Here is a 22,794-nt window from a genome sequence, read left to right as displayed (position 1 = left end):
AACTAAAAACAAATAAACGATTAGCGGTCTCTCGTCTACTTTTGTGTCAATGTGCACTAGTGACGCCTAGTGTTGCACACCAGCACTGCACCAATTTTCCATTTAATGGGTGGCTAAATATTAATGTACTCCTCCTCCCAAAACTGAAAATTCTTATCCTTTCCTTGACTAATCGCCATCTGGAACTGTTTTGGGGTCACTTGCGGTCACACCGATCCCTTAAAAAAAGAGTTAATCTGAGACTACTTTCAGCTAGAGTGGGACTGGGGCAAATAAATAGTAATGCTCTGCATTCACTCATGCAAGTGAATGTAGGCAGGTATCAGCACTACAACGTTTGCTGCAGAGGAATGCCATTGTAATATACTCCCACTGCACACAAACGGTCACAACTCCATCAAACCCTGGCAATATCCGAGATGCAGAACTGTCCCACCTCTCTAACCTGCTCCTGTCCAAACGGAGCTGCAAGTGCACGAGTGAGTATACACACTGACCTGATCCTGACCCACAGCAGGTCTGAGAAGGCAGATGAACACAGCACAATGATAAAATGCAGAGTGGAACAAACAAATAATGCACCTAACTGGATGACGGAAATGTGTAACCAGGGGCTGTTTAATAAAACGTAGTCAAACACAGTATTTACTCAACGGCCTTCTCACTAATCAGCAGCAACAGCTTTGCTTCCAGACATTTTCTTAAAACAAAAAAAAACAATTTCCTTTCCCATCCTCCCCCCCAAAAAACCCATTTCCTGATTCACCCCCTCCCCCCCCCTTAACGGCTTTAAATAAAGGCAACTAAAAGAAACACAATAGAGACAATGGGAAATGAGCATATAAACTGGTCGTCTACATGGTGCTAATGGTGCTGTCTTCTCTTTTTTTAAACATTCTCAAAACTATTAAAAACCTTCAGTCCAAGAGTTTGAAAACAAATCCACCCTGGTTCAAACTCTGAAAACTGTTGCATTATCAGAAGTAAATTTATGGTGTGCTGTGCTTAGGACAAAAACAGGAGGAGCAAAAAGGTTGTGACTTGCTCGGTTTTTCCAACCAAATAACTTTTTTTTTTTTTTTTAAAGTCAGGAGCAACAGATTAACTTTTAAACATACTCTTAACAGCAGTTTTAACACAGAGTACTTTCAAAAGCACAATACAAATTTAATGCCGTGCTTCCAGTATTTCATATTTCTAACAGATTCCATGTCAGAGACAGTATCCCTTTTAGCACAGCCCATACAGGCCATTTGTTTTTTGGATAGCAAAGATGTAAGTCACACTTACTCCCTTTACTCTAATCGTCTGGGAATAAGACTTTAATGGAAAAAAAAATTCATTTGAATGTTCCAAAGTAAATTATTCCCGAGCTACTAAATGATGATGGCAGACAATCCTCACAATATTGACATCTGCTCAAACTCCACTCAAAAACCCTAGGGGGGTGGGGGGGAAACCGTGGTAACACTGAACAAGTGCATGAGAACATTGTGTAGGCAACAATTTCTGACAGAGAGGCATTACATATGGCCTAGTTAGGACTAAAAGAGGTAAACTGTCTCTAAGTCTGTGACATACAAAACACAAAAAAAAATTCTCAAGTAAAAATCAGCCTTTTTTTTTTCCTTTTCAGAATGATTGAACTGAAGAGAATCCATAAGCAACTGCTCAGACGTGACATGCCCAGCTGGTTTCCCCGTGCTTCCAAGGAGGAGTGAGGTGGAGGGGGGAGGGGGTGACCAGGCTGTTGCCAGGGTTACAAGAAGTCAGGAGGGCGACGTCAAGGCTGGGCCCCAGCAGTGGCCGGAACCGGCGTCCCAAGGGTGTTGGTAGCAGAGATGACTGGCGAGCCAGCAAGGGGTCCCAGTGGTGATGAGGTTGGCATTGCAGATATCCCTGCACAGAAACATATTGAACAACGTTAGCCTTCTAAAGGAGCAAATGCAATTTGAACAGATTTAAACCTAGTGGGCTTCAACCAACAGGTCTGCCCACACAAAAAAACAACTTGATTACCAAGCTAAATGATACAATTGTTAAATGGCAGTATTACTGACCTGACATCATACTGGCTGAGCTGATTGGAGTGCTACCAGTTGGCATGTTAGCACAGGAGCCCATTCGGGCCTGGTCTTTCACAATTGGGTCTGTGGGACAAAACAGAATCAAAACTATGGTACAAGGCATACAGGATACTTTCCTTTGTTAGCCGAGGCATAGAATACAAGAGCAGGGCGGTTATGCTTGAATTGTATAAAACGCTAGTTAGGCCACAGCTAGAGTACTGCGTACAGTTCTGGTCACCACATTACAGGAAAGAGAGGGTACAGAGGAGATTTACCAGGATGTTGCCAGGACTGGAGAATTTTAGCGATGAGGGAAGATTGGATAGGCTGGGGTTTTTTTTTTTTTGGAACAGAAGAGGCTGAGGGGCAATTTAATTGAGGTGTATAAAATGATGAGGGGCCTAGATAAGAGTGGATAGGAAGGACCTATTTCCCTTGGCAGAGAGGTCAATAACGAGGGAGCATAGATTTAAAGTAATTGGTAGAAGGTTTAGAGTGGTAGAGAACTTTTTTCACCCAGAGGGCGGTGGGGGTCTGGAACTCACTGCCTGAAAGGGTGGTAGAGGCAGAAACCCTCATCACATTTAAAAAGCACTTGAAGTGCCGTAACCTACAAGGCTACGGACCAAGAGCTGGATAGCTCTTTTTCGGCCGGCAGATACGATGGGCTGAATGGCCTCCTTCTGTGCCATAGGTTTCTATGATTCTATAAGCAACCATGATCTTTCCTAATTTCTCCCTTCCCAGCTGTACGTAGCCGCCATCAGCTTTGAGGACATGTCTAATACAGAACAGTGACAAATAGCCTTTCTTCTGCCCCTACCCTCTGTTCCACAACAGACAGATAAACAAAGCAGCTCTTGGTCTATAGGCTTTTCAGCTGGTTGCAGGAAGTATGCAGAGCGACAAAGACCAGCTCCCTTAAACATTCTCTCCCGCCCTCCGCAGCAGAACTTGTTTCCACCCAGTGCCTGTCTGGCAAGTGAAAGATTGGCTTGCGGATGGGTGGGGTAGTAGGAAGAGGTGTTCAGAACTCTGGTGGGAAGAACCACAAGACTAAGTCCTAATAAGCAGCGCGAGGAACACTTACAAAAATAAGGATGCTCCATAGCTTCTCGTGCCGTTAGACGCGTTTGATGATCATATCGTAGCAGCTTATCCAAGAAATCCAGTGCTTCTGAGCTAACCAGGTGCTGATTTTCACTGTGGACGAAGCGTTCCCATCTTTTACGGGAATGTCTGAAACAGGGGAACAGGGAACGGATCAGCCAGTTTTCTTTCTTTTACATAAATGATACATAAAATCATCCCATTTCAAGACCAATAGAAGTGCTGCTTACTGACCTGCCCAGGATGTCATTAAACCGAGGGTCCAGCTCAATGTTGTACTTGTCAATGTAGTCATACAGATCTTCTGTGCCTAGCACTTTGGCTATTCTGACCAACTTCAAAGACAAAGACAGAGAGGAAACATGTTGTCACTCAGGGGAAGAGAGAATATTAAACAGGGAATCACACTACAAGTGAAATTTAAAGGGTTACCAAAATTTTTTTTAACTTTAATTTGATTTTACTTAAATGATAAACTATGCTGGCACAGAGGAAACTTGCTTGGGGAATGTACTGAGTTTGATAGCACCGTGGAACTGAATTAATATCTTATACTTAAAAGGACAGCCGTATTCGATATTTATTCAGTCATCACGAGGCTTAATAATTTCTTCCAAGTCAGCTCCCCCAACTCCTATCAACATACTTTTTAAACAAACGTTTAGCAAGTCTACAGAAAGTTAGGAAAAAAACACACAATCTTAGTTTGGCAACAAAAAAAATTGGATTTGAAAGAATTTTGTACCTAGCCTCCCAGGTCAGATGCAGGGTAAAGCTCCCTGTACTCTGCTCCAAACAATATGCTTTATGCCTAGATTTCCATCACTCCACCATTGGCGGCCTTGCCTCGAGCTGCCTAGGCCCCAAGCTCTGCAATTCCCTCCCTAAATCTCTCCGCATCTCCTCCTTTAAGACACTCCTTAAAACCTTCCTCTCTGACCAAGCTTTTGGTCACCAGTCCTAATATCTCATGATGTGACTCGGTGTCAAATTTTGTTTGATAATCGCTCCCGTGAAGCACCTCAGAAAAATTTACTACATTAAAAGGCGCTATATAAATGCAAGTTGTCGTCTCAGAAGAACATCTCCGACTGCATTTTCCACACTCCGAACCCCTGTTGTCTCTTATTAGCACATTTACATTGCCGGATTATCACTGATGCCAATTGGCCAAGTAAGCAAATGGCACTTAGCGCACAGGAGTTGGTGCCCATCAACAGCAGTGACTTCGCTTGCACTTTGAACAGCAACATAAATCTGCAGCTCCTGTCGTTTTAGGCTGGCAGACTGGGTGAGGTATTCGCACTCACCCAACACAGTCCAGTGATACAGGTTTGGTGATCCCCCCCACCCTCCCCCATCGATGGGAGGAGCAGAAAGCAACTTGAGAGGAGGCCAAAGAAGGACCACATGCTAAAAAAAGTTATCTGTGGACTTTTTATTGCACCGTAATGAAATCCACCATAATGAAATCCAGTTAAAAGGCAGGATGGAGACTTCTCCAACAGTCGCAGTTACTTTATCCATGGGCCCAGCTTCCATAAAGCTACAACACAAAAGGAGACCATGCAACCCATTGTGTCAGTGCCAGCTTTTTGCTAAACTAATTCCACTGCCCTGCTCTCTCCCTTGTATCTTCTCCCACTTCCGTTATTTATCTCATTTACCCTTAAAAGATGCAACAATCTCTGTCTCAACCACTCCCTGTGGCAAATCATTCCATGCTCCAATGACCTGCTGGCGGCAGCCTCAACTACACACCCTCACCCGCACCCTAAGCAGCAGCAAGATGTCGGATCCCTAGTTACTGCTCAGGAACACTAGCTGCCATGGCATTGCTGTGAACCCTACTGTCCATGTCCCGGCTTTCTGCCCATGCAATACAGAGAAATAAAGTCTGCATGGGAATTAAACTACAATGGGCAATTAGTTGCATTTTGTACCTGCTAGTTCTGCACTAGTTCTGACAGTGCTCTCTCGCGCACCTCAGTGCCAGTAGTTCTTAGGCAGGAAGCAGCTTGGGTTAACTCTGCCGCTCACCGGTTTCAAGGGTGCAATCTTTTGCAGATGATGCAGTTTGACAGATGTGCCTGGCTTCACTGTGAACCTTGCCTTGGGACACAGTTCTACTAACAAGGGATGGAACAGTAATCTGATTGAGAATTTATAAAATCCTGACAAGCATAACATAAGAAATAGGAGCAGGAGTAGGTCATTTGGCCCTTCGAGCCTGCTCCACCATTCAATAAGATCATGGCTGATTTTCTACCTCAACTCCACCTTCCCGCACTATCCCCATATCCATCGATTCCCTTAATATCCAAAAATCTATCGATCTCTGTCCTGAATATACTCAACGACTAAAAAAAAAAATCTAGTGGCTGTAAGTTGCATCCCAGTACATGCTGATTTAGTTTCACCAAATCTGTTAAAACGGAACCTCGCCATTCCGTAAAACAAAAAAGTATCAAAGCCTATTGGAACAGATTGGATTTTATTGTTTTGATTCCCTGAAATGATGTCAATTTTAGAACTGACTGTATAGAAAACTGTCCTACAAACCGAGCAACGTGGAACAGACCTCCAGGAATGACAGCTCGGACAAAAATTGCGGAATCAACCAGATGCTGTAACTGGAGGGGGGGGGGGGGGGAAATATGTAGATTCTTTCTAGACTGATGAGCTAGGATGGGGAAAATGCCTTACTCATCCATACCTTATCTTATGACTTCCCCATCTTAAAAAAAAACCCAATGCAATTTATTTTTCTACCAGCAGGTGGGGATGTTTTTCTACACCCAACAGGATCCTTAAAACCTCCAACGCACCAGGTTATGTTAGCGGTGTAAGTGGGTCGTACCACCCACTAGCATCACCACAGTATCGGGAGGAAAAAGGAGAGCTCTGCGCAGACTCATTCCAGCAATTGCACTCCATCAATACAGGAGGAGCAGGCAGGTCTCGTGTCAATGAAAGAAAGGTCAGCTGTAAAGACTGAAAAGGAGGGCGTCCGTTCCTTTTAAACTCAACAGTAGCAGTGCTGCCCCAATCCTAGAAGCATTCTTTTAAACGCCTCTAAATGGTATTACACTGGTTACATATTTCACATGTTAGAACCATTCATATAATAAATGTAATTATAATTATATATATAAAAAAGTGCGCGCAATTGGGCCTTTCGTAAGACAATTTATTCATTATGCACTTACTCCAATCAAATGTGCATATAATTTCTGTTCAAAATCCAAAATAAGTTAATTATGTCCGTTACAGGATTCTCAGGACGCTACACCTCAGGTTACCAGCACTGCCATAACAGATATTCCTCTTCAACAGGGAATCTTAGATTCTACAGTCTGGACACACTCACCAACACAATGCAGATTTGAACAAATCAGGTGACCATGTTGCAGCGTGACTAGGCAACGGGATGTGGGCCCCACAACTGCTATTCCCACACTGCAAACCCACATCTTTGCTACGCCTTAGAGCAGAAGCAGGGCAATTCCAAAAGGGAGTGGAGAATTAAAGGGTATTAAGGGTTACTGAACCAAGGCAGGAAGATGGGAGTTAAGATACAGATCAGCCACGATCTAATTGAGCGGCAGAACAGGCTCGACGGTCTGAATGACCAACTCCCACGTTCCTATTTAAAGCAATGACAATTCTTGTGCTGTGTATGCGCCTTTTGCACAGAGCTACAATCCTCTTGTAGTCTGGTTGGCGATTGCTGTGTGGCGAAAGATAAACTACATTCTGCAAAAGGCACAGTGGAGACCTTTTAAAGCGGAATGTCGCAACTACAAAGTGTAGTGACTTCCAGTGAGGAGCCTGGAGCTTTAGCTCCGGACATAACTGAGAACCGAACTACCAGTTCGACCGACGTACGTTTGGCAGTCTCGATTGGGCAGGAAGGAAGACATAGGACGATCAACCCACAAGGCAGAGCGCATGTGAACTGGTAATCACTAGAAGTCAGTTGGTAGACCACCCTGTTCAAAGGCAAGGTAGTGGCGATGGATTGTATTGTAAAAAACAGGCTCTTGTGTAAAGGCAAGGTGAGCACTCTTACCTGATCATAATTGTCATGGCCGTGGAAGAAGGGCTCTTTTCTGAAGATCATGCTGGCCAGCATGCATCCTAAACTCCACATGTCTAGACTATAATCGTACATCTGCAATAAAACAAACAAAATCTTCAAGGAGCTGGAATTTAAACCGCACCACTTATAAAGGAGAGCATTATATAAAACCCTTTTCTAGCCCAATCACTTTCAGAAGAATTTTGAAACACTAAAGGCACAGAGTACAACAGCAATGTAAAACACTCCATGGATTTGAGAGACTCTGATAGTTGCACATTTTCTGAACACTTTGCTGGTTAATCAACGCAATTGCTTGTATCAAATCGAAGTTCAGGTGCTAAAACCACCAATGTTCCCTAACTTTTTTTCCCCCCCATGCGCATTCCCTTTGGCTGCATGGGCCATTCAAATTTTCGCGCATGCACGGTCTCTTCCATGTGAAAGCCGGTAAGCAGCCTGCGCGGGACCTCCAGACCGCCGCGCAGCCGCACAGCTTAGCGGGAACGTTGGAAACCACTCCTACAGAAAACTGATTGCTAGCAATGTTGTTGCACAAGAAAATTCCAAATCATTAACAAATCTTCGACCCATAAAATTCTACTACTATATTTTCTGCTCTCTCCTGACTTGCTACCTCTTGCTGGAGTACGGTTCCACTAGTGGCACTTCGGTACCTCATCCAAGTGGTCGTTCACGTGTGAGCCTCCACTATGAGCAAGCAGTCTGTTCTATATAGGGTATCACGGCCAAACTCCACCCTCATCCACATTTTCCAACAGGGAGCACGGGACAGCGATTCTGAGCAGCAATCCGGAATGGTGTTTTACCTCCTATCCCCAATGGTGATGACACCAATTGAAATACACCAGTTGAGATGTTAACTCAGCACAGACCAGTGATCGAACCTGGGACCATTTTTGTCTTTATGGCTTAGCTTAGTCACTGATAAACTCACTGGGCAATTGGTGATATAGAACACAGGAACAGGAGTCGGCCATTTTTGCCCCTTGAGCCTGTTCCGCCATTCAATGAGATCATGGCTTATATGCGACCTAACTCCATATACCCGCCTTTGCCCCATATCCCTTAATACCTTTGGTTAACAAAAATCTATCAATCTCAGATTTAAAATTAATTGATCTACCATCAATTGCCATTTGCGGAAGAGAGTTCCAAACTTCTACCATCCTTTGTGTGTAGAAGTGTTTCCCAATTACACTCCTGAAAGGTCTGGCTCTAATTTTTAGACTCTGCCCCCTAGCCCTAGATTCCCCAACCAGCAGAAATAGTTTCTCTCTATCTACCCTATCTGTTCCCCTTAATATTTTGAAAACTTCGATCAGATCACCCCTTAACCGTCTAAATTCCAGGGAATACAACCCTAGTTTGTGTAATTTTTCCTCAGAATTTAACCCCTGGAGTCCGGGTATCATTCTGGTAAACCTAGGCTGCACTCCCTCCAAAGCCAATATATCCTTCCTAAGGTGTGGTGCCCAGCACTGCTCACAGTGCTCCAGGTGTGGTCTAACCAGGGCTTTGTATAGCTGCAGCACAGAAAGAAAGAACTTGCATTTATATAGCGCCTTTCACGACCTCAGGTCGTTCCAAAGCACTTTACAGCAACTGAATTACTTTAAGTGTTTATCAACTGTAGGGAAATGTGGCAGACAATTTGCACACAGCAAGATCCCATAAACAGTAATGAAATAAATGACCATTTAAATGTTTTAGTGGTGTTAGCTAAGGTGGCCCAAGATAAATATTGGCCAGAACACCAGGGGAACAACCCTGCGCTTCTTCGAATAGTGTAATGGGATCCTTTACGTTCACTCGAGATGTCAGACGGGACCTCGGTTTAACGCCTCATCCGAAAGACGGCACCTCCGACAGTGCAGCACTCCCTCAGTGCTGCTCTGGAATGTCGGCAGAGATTCTGTGCTCAAGTCCCGGAGTACAAAGTGAACCCAGAACCTTCTGACTCAGACGAGAGCCCCAAGGCTGACACACTTTTATATACATTTTCTTCCAATCCAATTCAATCGACTCTTTCACAGTAAGATCTCCTCTTGTCCTACCAGATCTTGGGCAGAAATCCTAACCATTGGACCTGAAGTGTGTATTCAACTGAATAATCCTAAAGGTTATAAAGGGAGCCACATACACTCAGCTGCAGTTTGTTTCTGTGTTTTACACTGATAAAATGCTGGTTAGAAATGCAGCCCAAGATCTGTTTTTTGTCTCATCCTTCTGATGTAACATGAATGGCGAGAGTGAGGTTTTGAGCAGCTCTCCAAATGCCATCTCCCTTTATAATGGTCGAGAGATAATACAAGCAGAATTTATTAAAATAATCCAAAGCAGTACAGGAAACTCTCGTTTAAACGGCACCTAAATATCCGGAATTCTCTATTAACCGGCAAAATTCTCACTCCGAAAACACCACCTCAATACAGGAAAGTTTGTGCTATCCGGCAATCTGGAGCCACTGGCAAAAATCAGCAGCCGCTTTTTATTCTTTTTTTTGTTGTTGTTGCTTTGTTTGAACATAAGAAATAGGAGCAGGAGTAGGCCAATCGGCCCCTCGAGCCTGCTCCGCCATTCAGTAAGATCATGGCTGATCTGATCCTAACCGCCAATCTACTATCACAGGACCATCTCCTGAATCTAACAGAATTAGACACATGAAATAGGAGCAGGATCAGGCTACACGGCCCCTGGGACCGCTCCGCTACCCACACGGCCATGACCGATCCGAACCTAGACTCATGTCCAAATTCCTGCCCGCTCCCCGTAACCCTTAATTCCCTTTACTTCTAGGAAACTGTCTATTTCTGTTTTAAATTTATGTAATGATGTAGCTTCTACAGCTTTTTGGGGCAGCATATTCCATGGACCTACCACCCTCTGAGTGAAGTAGTTCCTCCTCATCTCAGTTTTGAAAGAGCAGCCCCTTATTCTAAGACTATGCCCCCTAGTTCTAGTTTCACCCATCATCGGGAACATCCTCCCCGCATCCACCCGATCCAACCCCTTCACAATCTTATATGTTTCAATAAGATCGCCTCTCATTCTTCTGAACTCCAATGAGTAGAGTCCCAATCTACTCAACCTCTCCTCATATGTCCATCCCCTCATCCCCGGGATTAACTGAGTGAACCTTCTTTGTACTGACTCGAGAGCAAGTATGTCTTTTCTTAAGTATGGACACCAAAACTGTATGCAGTATTCCAGGTGCGGTCTCACCAATACCTTGTACAACTGAAGCAATACCTCCCTATTTTTATATTCTATCCCCCTAGCAATGAAAGCCAACATTCCATTGGCCTTCTTAATCACTTGCTGCACCTGCATACTAACCTTTTGAGTTTCGTGCACCAGGACCCCCAGATCCCTTTGTACTTCAGTACTTTCCAGTTTCTTGCCATTAAGATAATAACTTGCTCTACGATTTTTCCTGCCAAAGTGCATAACCTCACACTTTCCAGTATTGTATTCCATCTGCCAAATCTCTGCCCACTTACTTAGCCTGTCTATGTCCCCTTGAAGGTTTTTTATGTCCTCCTCACTCACTACTTTCCCTCCCATCTTAGTATCATCTGCAAACTTTGATATGTTGCACTCGGTCCCCTCCTCCAAATCGTTAATATAGATTGTAAAGAGTTGGGGACCCAGCACTGACCCTTGCGGAACACCACTAGTTACTGATTGCCAGTCCATGAATGAACCATTTATCCCAACTCTCTGCTTTCTGTTAGATAGCCAATCCTCTATCCATGCCAGAATATTACCCCCAATCCCGTGATTTTTTATCTTAAGCAATAATCTTTTGTGTGGCACCTTGTCAAATGCCTTTTGGAAGTCTAAATACACTACGTCCACTGGTTCCCCTTTATCCACCCTATATGTTACTTCCTCAAAGAACTCCAGCAAATTTGTCAAACATGACTTCCCCTTCATAAAACCATGCTGACTTTGTCCTATTAAATTATGATTATCCAAATGTCCTGTTACTGTCTCCTTAATAATGGACTCCAAAATTTTACCTACCGCAGATGTTAGGCTAACCGGTCTATAGTTTCCAGCCTTCTGTCTACTGCCCTTTTTAAATAAGGGTGTTACATTAGCAGTTTTCCAGTCTGCCGGGACCTTTGCTGAGTCCAGGGAGTTTTGGAAAATTATTACCAATGCATCCACAATCCCTACCGCCACTTCCCTCAAGACCCTAGGATGTAAGCCATCAGGTCCAGGTGATTTATCCGCCTTGAGTCCCATTATTTTACCGAGTACCACTTCCTTAGTGGTTTTGATCGTGTGTAGCTCCTCCCCTCCCTTAGCCCCCTGTTTGTCCAGTGTTGGGATATTCTTAGTGTCTTCTACTGTAAAGACTGATATAAAATCATCTCCATGTTTTTGCCATCTCCATATTTCCCACCATTAATTTCCCGGTCTCATCCTCTAAGGGACCAACATTTACTTTAGCCACCCTTTTTCTTTTTATATAACTACTAGCTAGGGAGCCCGGCGTTGCCGGGGCTGTTTTGGGGCAGGCGGTTTAAATCGAGTGGTAGGCTTTGGGGCGATGTCTGTGTCCGTTTGTGAATCTGGTGCTGGGTAACATTTTAAATCGAGTGGCAGGCTTTAGGGCCCTGTGTGTGTCACTGTCTGTGTACGTTTTGAAAGGTTGAAAAATGAAAGTACTTATAAAACGTTTTTGGTAAATCTTATGTTATTTTTAAAAGACATACTAACTTTGAAAGTCGTTTTAGCTGCAAGCTGAAGTCATTTGAGGTGGAAGGTGAACAGAGCTGCTAGTGCAACAATGGCTGGAAGCTCCCAGAGATGAAAACGAATAGTCCCGCCCACACACACACCGATTGGCCAACCATCAGGGGACCGTACTGTAGGATTGGTCAATCGTGACGGAACAGGATTGGTGGAACCTTGATGTCAGTCAATCAATGCTAGCAGATAATGAGTTTAATTTTGAAGGTTTTTTGCATAAGGCGCGAACAATTTTCGTCCGACCGAAAAGTAAATACGCTTAAAACCGTCTCTGAAGCGTAAGCTTTCTTTGGAGGTAACGCGCGCGTAGGTACGCCCTGTAACTTTTGAGTGTATACCCGAAACACGCACAGGAAATGACAGACAGATAGACAGAATGACAGAAATACCGCTTTATATATATATAATTAATTAATTAATAAATAAATAAAAAAAATATATAAATATAAGATAGATAAGATAGATAGAAGATAGATAGATAGATAGATGATAGATAAAAACTCTTACTATCTGTTTTTATATTTTTTGCTAATTTACTTTCATAATCTATCTTCCCTTTCTTAATCAATCTTTTTGTTGTTTTTTGCTGTCTTTTAAAGTTTTCCCAATCCTCTATCCTCCCACTAGATTTGGCTACCTTATATGCCCTTGTTTTTAGTCGAATACTATCCTTAATTTCTCTACTTAGCCACGGATGGCTGTCTTTTCTTTTACACCCTTTTCTTCTCAGTGGAATATATATTTTTTGGAAGCTGTAAAATAACTCCTTAAATGTACACCACTGATCATGTATCGTCTTACCCTTTAATCTATTTTCCCAATCCACTCTACTCAATTCCGCTCTCATACCTTCATAGTCTCCTTTATTCAAGCTTAGCATGCTTGTTTGAGATCCAACCTTCTCACCCTCTAATTGAATATGGAATTCAACCATGTTATGGTCACTCATTCCAAGGGGATCCTTTACTAGGACATTTTTAATTAATCCTGTCTCGTTACACAGGACCAGATCTAAGGTTGCTTGCCGCCTGGTCGGTTCAGTTACATACTGCTCAAGAAACCCATCCTTAACACACTCAATGAACTCCTCCTCAAGGCAGCCCTGCCCAATTTGATTTGTCCAATTAATACGATAGTTAAAATCCCCCATAATTATAGATGTTCCCTTATTACAAGCCTCAACTATTTCCTGATTGATACTCCGTCCAACAGAGTTGCAACTGTTTGGAGGCCTATAGACTACGCCCACTAGTGTTTTTTTCCCCCTTATTATTCCTTATCTCCACCCAAACTGCTTCATTATCCTGATCTTTTGACCCAGTATCATTTCTCTGTATTACAGTGATTCCTTCCTTTATTAACATAGCCACCCCACCTCCCCGCCTGTCCTTCCTGATGGTTAAATAACCTGGTATGTTTAATTCCCAGGCATTGTCACCCTGCAGCCATGTTTCTGTAATGGCCACAAGATCATACCCATATGTAGTTATTTGTGCCATTAACTCGTCTATTTTGTTACGAATGCTACGTGCATTCAGATAGAGAACTTTCAAATATGTTTTGTGACACTTAGTTCCTGCTTTTGCCCTTTTTATTACTTTACCTTTTACTCCATACCTTCTGCCGCTTCCTGACACGCTCTGGTTTTTAATTTCCCCACTGCTACCTAAGTCTATGACCTTCTCTGTTGTCATTTTTATTATTTGCTCTCTAGGAACCTCCCCCCCACTAGTTAGTTTAAAGCCCTCTCTACAGCCCTAGTTATATGATCCGCCAGGACTCTAGTCCCAGCACTGGCCAAGTGAAGCCCGTCCCAACGGAACAGCTCCCTCCTGCCCCAGGAAGCAAAACCCATTTCTCCCACACCAGTCTTTGAGCCACGCATTTAACTCTCTAATTTTATTTGTCCTAGCCAAATTCGCTCGTGGCTCAGGTAATAATCCAGAGATTATTACCCTTGTGGTTCTGCTTTTTAATTTGGCCGCTAGCTGCTCAAACTCCCTCAGCAGAACCTCCTTCCTTGTCCTATCTATGTCGTTGGTACCAACATGGACCACGACAACTGGATCCTCCCCCTCCCACTCCAAGTTTCTCTCCAGTCCAGAGGAGATGTCCTTAACCCTGGCACCGGGCAGGCAACACAGCCTTCGGGACTCTCGCTCTCGGCTGCAAAGAGCTCTATCTATCCCCCTAACGATACTATCCCCTACCACTACAACATTTCTTTTAACTCCCCCCACTTGAATGGCCCCCCGCTCCACGGTGCTGTGGCCGGGTTTGCTCATCCTCCCCGCAGTCCCTGTTCCCATCCTCACAGGGAGTAAGAGCCTCGAACCTGTTGGACAAGTGCAAGGGCTGCGGCTCCTCCAACACTACCTCCTGGATCCCCGTACCTGCCTCACTTCTAGTCACACCATCCTGACACTGGCCACGGACTACATCTGATTAAATTAATCTAATTGGTGTGACTACCTTGTGATACACAGAGTCCAAGTAACTCTCCCCCTCCCTGATGTGTCTCAGTGTTTGAAGCTCGGACTCCAGCTCTTCAACACGGAGCCGGAATTCCTTGAGCAGCCAACACTTACTGCAAATGTGATCACCGTGAGCATCAATGGTGTCCACCAGCTCCCACATATTGCAGCAGCAACACATCACCTGATCTCCCATTCTATGTAATTAATTAAATTTGATATTTTTAAATACCCTCTGTCCCGATTCTAGATGATGAATATCGCACCTTAGAAACTATAAACCAAAGAGATTTAAGCTTAAAAAGGGAGAAATACTTACCAACCAATCACTTACCCGCTTTCTGGTGACGTCACACTTGAATTACTTTTTACCTCTCTCCTTCCCTCAGAGTTCCCAGACTGGAGATTGGTAGGCCTTACCTGGTCTCTGGGGCCTTTTATAGCCCCGCTGCTGCCGCTGAATTCCCGCCGACGCTGTGAGGCCTTACCTGGTCTCTGGGACTTTTATAGCCCTGCTGCTGCCGCTGAATACCCGCCAACGCACTGAGACCTTACCTGGTCTCTGGGACTTCTATAGCCCCGCTGCTGCCGCTGTGCAAAGTCAAGCTGTGCAAGGTCTGTAGCTATAGCAACAGTTACAGAGCTTTAGGGCCACACCCGAGTGTTTAGAAGCTGTTGCTAAGCAACAGTGTTTGTTGTCAAATACGGAGATAAGAATCTCCGTATCTCTCAACATTAACTCTGGAGAGTACGGCACTTTTTAGGCAACGGCAGCAGCTCGGTCCCGTGGGTGCCGGATAGCACAAAGTTTCCTGTAACTGGCAATGTTGCCGAGTCAGAGTCTCCCGCGGTGGCCGAGTTAGTCAGTGGGGGTAGTTCTCCAAACTGCCACTACTCGGCTTCTTGGCGCTGTCGGAAGTCCAAACACCTCAATAACAGGAGTCTGACTCTCCCACGCTGCTGGTAGTCATTGCATTGCATTACCCTCAACTGGCAGTACTGTACTTAATCAAGCATCTTCACCATCCATTTAACACAACATTCTGTAGGTGAGTACCCAATTACTGTAAACTGCACATTTCTTGATTTAAAATTTTTTTTCTTTGTTAAAAATAGCCTCGGTAGATAACCCTCTCCGTCTTCCGGAATTTTTGATCAACCGGCAACACGCCGGTCCCGTCGGTGCCGGATACCAAAGAGTTTCCTGTATTTCTCCACCATCTCATACTTAAAAAGTTTCAGGTTTCAAACTGCGATCTCTGGAGGTGAGTTTTGTCCGTCTGCCATCATATTCTTCTTTGTTGACTTCCGAGCACATTATTTCTGTTGATGTATTCAAATAAAAACACTGTGCAATACCAGTTCTCCATTGGGTAACTGGCACGATCACCGTTAAAAAAACACATCCTCTTGAAAGTGTCTCAATATTGTCACTGGATCACTCAGGAAAAATTTGAAAGCCACTGCTTAAAAAGGTATTCTCCCCGTGCCCCTCACCCCCCCCCCCCCCCCAATCCACAATTACTGAGACATTCTGCAACCCCCACACTACTTCCATATCTCTCTAACCAGCTGCTAGGCGCGATGTGAAAGCATCTCGGTGATGTTACCTGCTGTTTTCCCATCTCTCCACATGGGCCGTAGCCTCAGCGCTGCAGGGCACGTCGCTTACACAGACAAGGGATTTGCAGAGTAGAAAATCCACGCAGAACAGGAGGAGACGTTTTACAAGTAAAACAGCACTTAATATTAAATAATGGTGTAATAGCCTTCTGAAAACCCTTAAGGCATTGCCCTCTTCCTCGCCTGAAGAGATTACATAGGATATACGGCACAGAAACAGGCCATTCGGCCCAACTAGTCCACGCCGGTGTTTATGCTCCACTCGAGCCTCCTCCCATCTTTCCTCACCTAAATCTATCAGCATAGCCCTCTATTTCCTTCTCCCTCAGATGTCTGTCCAGCCTCCCCTTAAATGCATCTATATTATTCGCTTCAACCACTCCCTGTGGTAGCGAGTTCCACATTCTCACCACTCTTTGGGTAAAGAAGTTTCTTCTGAATTCCCTGTTGGATTTCTTGGTGACTCTCTTATATTGATGGCCTCTAGTTATACTCCTCCCCACAAGTGGAAACATTCTCTCTGTATCCACACTAACAAAACCTTTCATAAATTTTATAAACCTCTATTAGGTCACCCCTCAGCCTTCTATTTTCAAGAGAAAAGAGACCCAGCCTGTTCATCCTTTCCTGATATGTATACCCTCGCATTTCTGGTATCATCCTTGTAAATCTTCTCTGCACCCTCTCCAGTGCCTCTATATCCATTTTATAATATGGCGACCAGAATTGCACAAAGTACTCCAAGTGTGGTCTAACCAAGGTTCGATACAAGTTTAGCATAACTTCCCTACTTTTCAATTCTACCCCTCTAGAAATTAACCCTAGTTCTTGGTTTGCAATTTTAATGACCTTGCTAATCTGTGGCGCAACTCTGTCATTTGCGTACTTGTACTCCTAGATCCCTTTGTTCCTCTACCCCACCTAGACTCCCACCCTCCAAGTGATAAGTGACCTCCCTATTCTTCCTACCAAAATGTAATACTTCACATTTGTCTGTGTTGAACTTCATTTGTCAATTATTTGCCCATTCTGCAAGTTTATTCATGTCCTCCTGTAATTTGTTGCAGTCCTCATTATTGACTATTCCCCCCCCCCCCCCAAATTTGGTATCATCTGCAAATTTAATAAAAAGCCTTTTGAAAATTTACCATTGTCTACTCTGTTACCTCTTCAAAAAATTCACTAAGGTTGGTCACTCAGTCACATTGATGTGTTCAGAAGGCTGCCTTAGAACAGAGTCTGTCCCTTAAGGGGAGGAGGGGAGAAACTAGGCAGGACAGGGTGGGAAGTAGAGCTTTAACACCTGCAAAAAGTTCTCTTTCTGAAAAAAGCTGCAATAAAAATTTTGAAGGTGGCAGGACCAGTTGATAAGGCGGTTAGAAAAACCATACGGGATCCTTCGCTTTATAAATAGAGGCACAGAGTACACAAGCAAGGAAGTGATGCTAAACCTTTATAAATCATTGGTTGGGCCTCAGCTGGAGTTGTGTGTCCATTTCTGGGCACCACATTTTAGGAAGGATGTCAAGGCCTTGGAGAGGGTGCAGAGGAGTTTACTAGAATGTTACCAGGGACGAGGGACTTCAGTTATGGAGAGACAAGAGAAGCTAGAATTGTTCTCCTTAGAGCAAAGAAGGTTACGGTGAGATTTGATAGAGGTGTTCAAAATTATGAAGAGTTTTGATAGAGTGAATAGGGCGAAACTGTTCACTAGCAGGAGGGTCAGTAACCAGAGGACACAGATTTAAGATAATTGGCAAAAGAACCAGAGGGGAATGGAGGAGAAAGTTTTTTTACGCAGCGAGTTATGATGATCTGGAATGCACTCTCTGAAAGGGTGAAGGAAGCAGATACAATAGTAAGTTTCAAAAGGAAATTAGATATATACTTGAAAGGGAAAAAACTGCAAGGCTCTGGGAAAGAGCCGGGGAGTGGGACCAATTGGATAGCTCGTTCAAAGAGCAGGCACGGGCATGACAGGCCGAATGGCCTCCTTACGTGCTGTATGATTCTATCTACGATAGATAAAACTTTGTCCGTTCCAGGCAAATCCAGCTCTGACAAATTAATTTCAGCTTATGGGAAAGCACCTTTCAATTATTAAATCCAAACCCCAGGTCAGATTCTCAGCTGCTGTTTTGCTCAGATAAAGGTATAAAGATGTGACTGACCTGCTGTGAGCGAGAGGTGTTGCAGTTGGTGAATTTGCAGTAAAGGATATGTTTTGTTGATGGGTTCTTTTACAATTGAGCATTTGATTTGCTGGTTTCTGCTCCTGGGGGCAGTGGCTGGAGCACAGCAGAGCAAAAAAGCATTTTGGGGGTAGACAGTTTCAGTCTGGTGAAAGGTGTACACTCAAAACAACCTGCCTTTTGTCTCTCCAAATGCTTGAAAAATTACTTGGTATTTCTAGCAAAGATGATAATTTATTTTATGCAGCGAGTTATGATCAGGAAACCACTGCCTGGAAGGGTGGTCGAAGCAGATTCATTGTAACTTTCAAAAGAGAATTGGATATACTGTATATTTGAAAAGGAAAAATATGTGGTGCGAGCAGTAAAGAAGTGGGACTAATTGGATAGCTCTTTCAAAGAGCCGGTACATACAGGAACGATGGGCCAAATGGCCTCCTCCTGTGCTGTATAATGCCATGCTACGATTCTAACATCTTCGGTCTTATTTTAGACTGATAGGAACACACAGCAAGACCCGAAGCATTTGGAGATAGAAGGAAAAAGAAATAGATTGATGATTTGGACGTACACTCTGTCAGACTGAGGAACGGTCTACACCCAAAACACTTTCTAACTCAACTTGCTGAAAAAGCACTTCATTTAGTGTTGCCCTTTAACCCCAAGAGCAGAAACAAGCAAACTGAATCCTTAATTACAAAAGGAGCCGTCAGCAGAGCATACCCACTGCCGCAAATTCACCAATTTCAATATTTCTGTTTGCAGGAAGATTAGCAAGAAAACCAAGGGTGATGGACACCATTTTCTCAGAAGTATTTTGTTTTTTTTTTACTTGGAGAAACTGAGGTGAAGGTCAAGGCTGAACTGAGAGGATAAAAAATAGAGGAAGTAGTAAATCGGGAAGTAATGATTGGGTCACACCAAGTTTGGGTTTAAAAAGCCCGCGTGTACGAGGAAGGGAGACAGAGGGAGGCAAGGAGCTTCACATGGACTTCTTACTCTATGGAGTTTAGAAGAATGAGAGTTGATCTCATTGAAACCTATAAGATTCTGAAGGGGCTTGACAGGGTAGATGTTGAGAGGTTGTTTCCCCTGGCTGGAGAGTCTAGAACTAGGGGTTCATAGTCTCAGGATAAGGGGCCGGCCATTTAAGACCGAGATGAGGAGGAATTTCTTCACTCAGGGTTGTGAATCTTTGGCATTCTCTGCCCCAGAGGGCTGTGGATGCTGAGTCATTGAGTATATTCAAGGCTGAGATCGATAGATTTTTGGACTCTTAGGGAATCAAGGGGTATAGGAATCGGGCAGGAAAGGGGAGTTGAGGTCGAAGATCAGCCTTGATCTTATTGAATGGCGGAGCAGGCTCGAGGGTCCGTATGGTCCACTCCTGCTCCTAATTCTTATGTTCTTATGAAAGAGTGAGTTAGAGTAGAAAACTGCTGAGTCCTGATTTCAACAAAGTTCAGAGGAGCAAGAACATAGAAGCACTGATAGAGAAAGACACAAAAGGTTGTGATGGTCTGAGAGAGGTTATTTATCAAACAAGCTTGCTTAATTCCTGTCCAGAACTGGGAGAAGTGTTAGAACCTAAACTAGCTAGGCTAACTCATTTCACTCGAGTTCTTAACTGAAAGCAGACAGGACTTGGATCCCTTCAGTCCGAGCTGGATTAGAACCCAGCTTCTAGACGAAGACCGTCTTCCAACTCACTATTCCAGTCACTCTCTCAAGACTGCCCTCAAATACTATGCTTAATTACTGTAAAATTTAAAAGGTAAGTTAAGCATGTAGTGCTTCTAAATTTCAAGCTTTTAGAATCACAAAACAAGTGTTCTACAAATATTCTGAAAGCACAGTAAAGTTCGTAATTGTTTAAATCGACTATATAGTACTGTTGATTTACCAGTTTAGAGTTCGATAAATCGGACTAGTATTTTAATCGTCTAACCTATTGTCTCATGATCTTTACTTTCATCAGCTGATGAAACCTCACGGTGGCATGTGATATATCCAGTAAGCAGAGAACACTGTGCCAAGGGTTCTCTGTTTAACCCACGTTTACCACACTTACCAAGATATTGGTTGCAGAGAGCAAGTGAGTTCGCCTACAGGGTGGCTTATGACATTGAACCCAAGGAAAATGTCTAGTGTTAAAACCCAAAAATGTCGCAAGGAATTCATTATACCATATTCTGAAACTGCAATGTGTTAAAATTAACAGGAGACACCAGAATAATTTACACCTGTATTAAAATGGAAAATTCACTAAACTGAAAGTAGCGTGGTTGCAATCCAACGATACTATAGAATGGTCAGTGCAAATTAAGTGCTTACAATTCAAAAATGTTGCTTTTCCTCACCTGATAATCTACAAGTAGTTCAGGTCCCTTGAAGTACCTGGAGGCCACTCGGACATTGTACTCCTGCCCGGGATGGTAGAACTCTGCCAGGCCCCAGTCTATCAGCCGCAACTGATCACAGATAAAACACAAATCAGAAACAGATCTTCAATATGGGGGGAGAAGGCTTTTTTCCATTTGAAGAGGTGGCAGCAAGTAATTGAGATAATTAAAATTGGAGGATCGGCAGTAGTTTATTCCCCCACCAAACAATTTTCACCCCATCCTTCCTAAAGGCAGTGAATCTTGCTGGGAGTTTCCCCGATACTTCATCCAAGTGCCCAATGCTTCATATGCAAGCTTAGACACAGAAGGCTGGATTTTCATTGAGGAGGCGTGTAGGAGGCGGGACTACAACTTTCGGGGTTGTAGTCCCGCCTCCATCGAGTTCTAGCCAACCCACGTGATTTTCACTTTGACCTTGTTGAGCCCGCCCAGCGGGCTCAGCAGGCCAATTAAGGGCCACCCGGCAACAAGTGACGTCACAGATTGATATTTCATGTCAATACCTTTTGACAGATGAAATATCAGCGTTTGACAGCTGTTTGAAGCTGTCAAACTCTGACAATCTGTACTCCAGGTTAATTCCTTCCTCTCAGGATGATTTAGAGATCTCCCTGGAACAGAAAGCTGAATGCTGCAATTTTCAACAGCTCGCGGCCATTCTGCTTTCTGTGCCGGTGAGATGAGGGACTCTCGAGACCTGAAGGAAGGAAGGCTGTAAAGGTAAGAAAAAGGTAAGTAAAACTTCTTTAAACACTTTACACACACCAAACACACTTACCTCTGCACTCATGCACCCATCACTCGCCTGAACACCGGACATCTCGAACCCTCCAAGCCCTTCATCCCGACAGCCCGCCTCCTCTAACTTGGCGTGGTTTAGAGCCATCGGGAATCCCACATTTCACCAATGAAAATAGGGATTAGGCTAAAAACTGCCCGTTAACTACCTGTTAACAGGCAGTTAATTGGCACTAATCCCCTTCCCGCCTCGGGGAGGCGGGTCCCAGTGCGGGTCGGGTACCCGCCTCCTTTGAAACTGGCATGGAGGCGGGATGGGTTTGTGCCCCCCCCCCCCACGATTTCGGGATTTTAACCCCCCACACTCCTCCAAGGCCCAATGAAAAAATCCTGCCCAGAGTGTCTGTGTTATTGGGCCATACAAAGCACCACAGGCGATCCAATCCTGTCCTTAACTGACAGCCACACCCATGCACTTTCCAGCAGAGTGCACTGGATAGCGATCAGAAGCAGGAACCCTGGCTAAATCCTTCCCCCCTCACCCCTCCTAGCCCTGGAGTGCCAAGGACAACTGCAGCGTCCCTACTGCTGCCCCAGCTGCGATGGCAGTTTATTCATAAGAAAGCTTTTACACGCACGATTCTAGAAAAGACTGAAATGGCAGCAGGTTACACAGCACATCAGAATTTAGAATGACACTGAAATGGTCCACAATCAGTAACCCACCTGATTCACTGCTCACGCACATTAAACCCACCTCAGCAGTTTCACTTTGGCACCGATCTAAACATGCATCAAACGTACCCACCAGAATGGAGGCAGCTGCACTTATTCACCCACTCTATTTTGTGTGTGTGGAATTGCAGCAATGGCTCGCAGTATAACAGAAGTATTATACCACGATTAGATGTTTGAACTCATTTTAATGCTGTGACGGTTGTTGACCAATACAAAATCCTTACAGAAATTTAGTGAACTAGTGTGTAGGTAACACAGGAATTGTTTTACACTTTATTACAGCTAGTTTAGTGCAACTTGATTCCACAAGTTCAAATAAGCCTCAGAGAGAAGGAATTTTGCAGCAAAACCCTTTTACAGGGGAAAAAAAAACCTTCAATTGCTTCGCCTGTCACGGCCTATAACGCCCCACTTTCACAGAATTATTTCTGATCTTAATAAAAATGCATCTGTGTATTACAGAAAAATAATATGCTGACCAAATGTTGCCCTAGCAACTATGTTGATATGCTAGAGACAGGAAACACTGCTGTCAATGGCAGAGTACTCAATTTTAATGTAAAGTTTGAATATCTCTTA

The 22,794-nt window shown here is 43.9% G+C and overlaps 1 protein-coding gene across 2 annotated transcripts in view; it reads right to left on the bottom strand.

Moving 5' to 3' along the window:
• Nucleotides 1-600: 600 nt before the first annotated feature.
• The window catches only part of LOC147108877 (casein kinase II subunit alpha), a 113,207-nt gene continuing 91,013 nt past the window's right edge, over nucleotides 601-22,794 (bottom strand). The window contains exons 8-13 of one of the 2 annotated variants that reach the window (XM_086005807.1): nucleotides 20,695-20,805; nucleotides 7,252-7,353; nucleotides 3,414-3,514; nucleotides 3,160-3,308; nucleotides 2,061-2,150; nucleotides 601-1,899 (exon numbers count right to left, since the gene is read on the bottom strand). In XM_086005807.1, coding sequence (XP_085861933.1) covers nucleotides 1,784-1,899; nucleotides 2,061-2,150; nucleotides 3,160-3,308; nucleotides 3,414-3,514; nucleotides 7,252-7,353; nucleotides 20,695-20,805 — 669 coding nt within the window. In that variant the 3' untranslated portion in view covers nucleotides 601-1,783. The remainder of the gene's footprint in view (nucleotides 1,900-2,060; nucleotides 2,151-3,159; nucleotides 3,309-3,413; nucleotides 3,515-7,251; nucleotides 7,354-20,694; nucleotides 20,806-22,794) is intronic. The other variant, XM_086005808.1, reaches the window with a different exon arrangement.

Source organism: Somniosus microcephalus, chromosome 13 (assembly GCF_052327205.1).
Source record: "Somniosus microcephalus isolate GS21.2 chromosome 13, FLI_Smic_1.0, whole genome shotgun sequence".
NCBI classification, from domain to species: Eukaryota; Metazoa; Chordata; class Chondrichthyes; order Squaliformes; family Somniosidae; genus Somniosus; species Somniosus microcephalus.
This window is presented reverse-complemented; position numbering and strand designations above follow the sequence as displayed.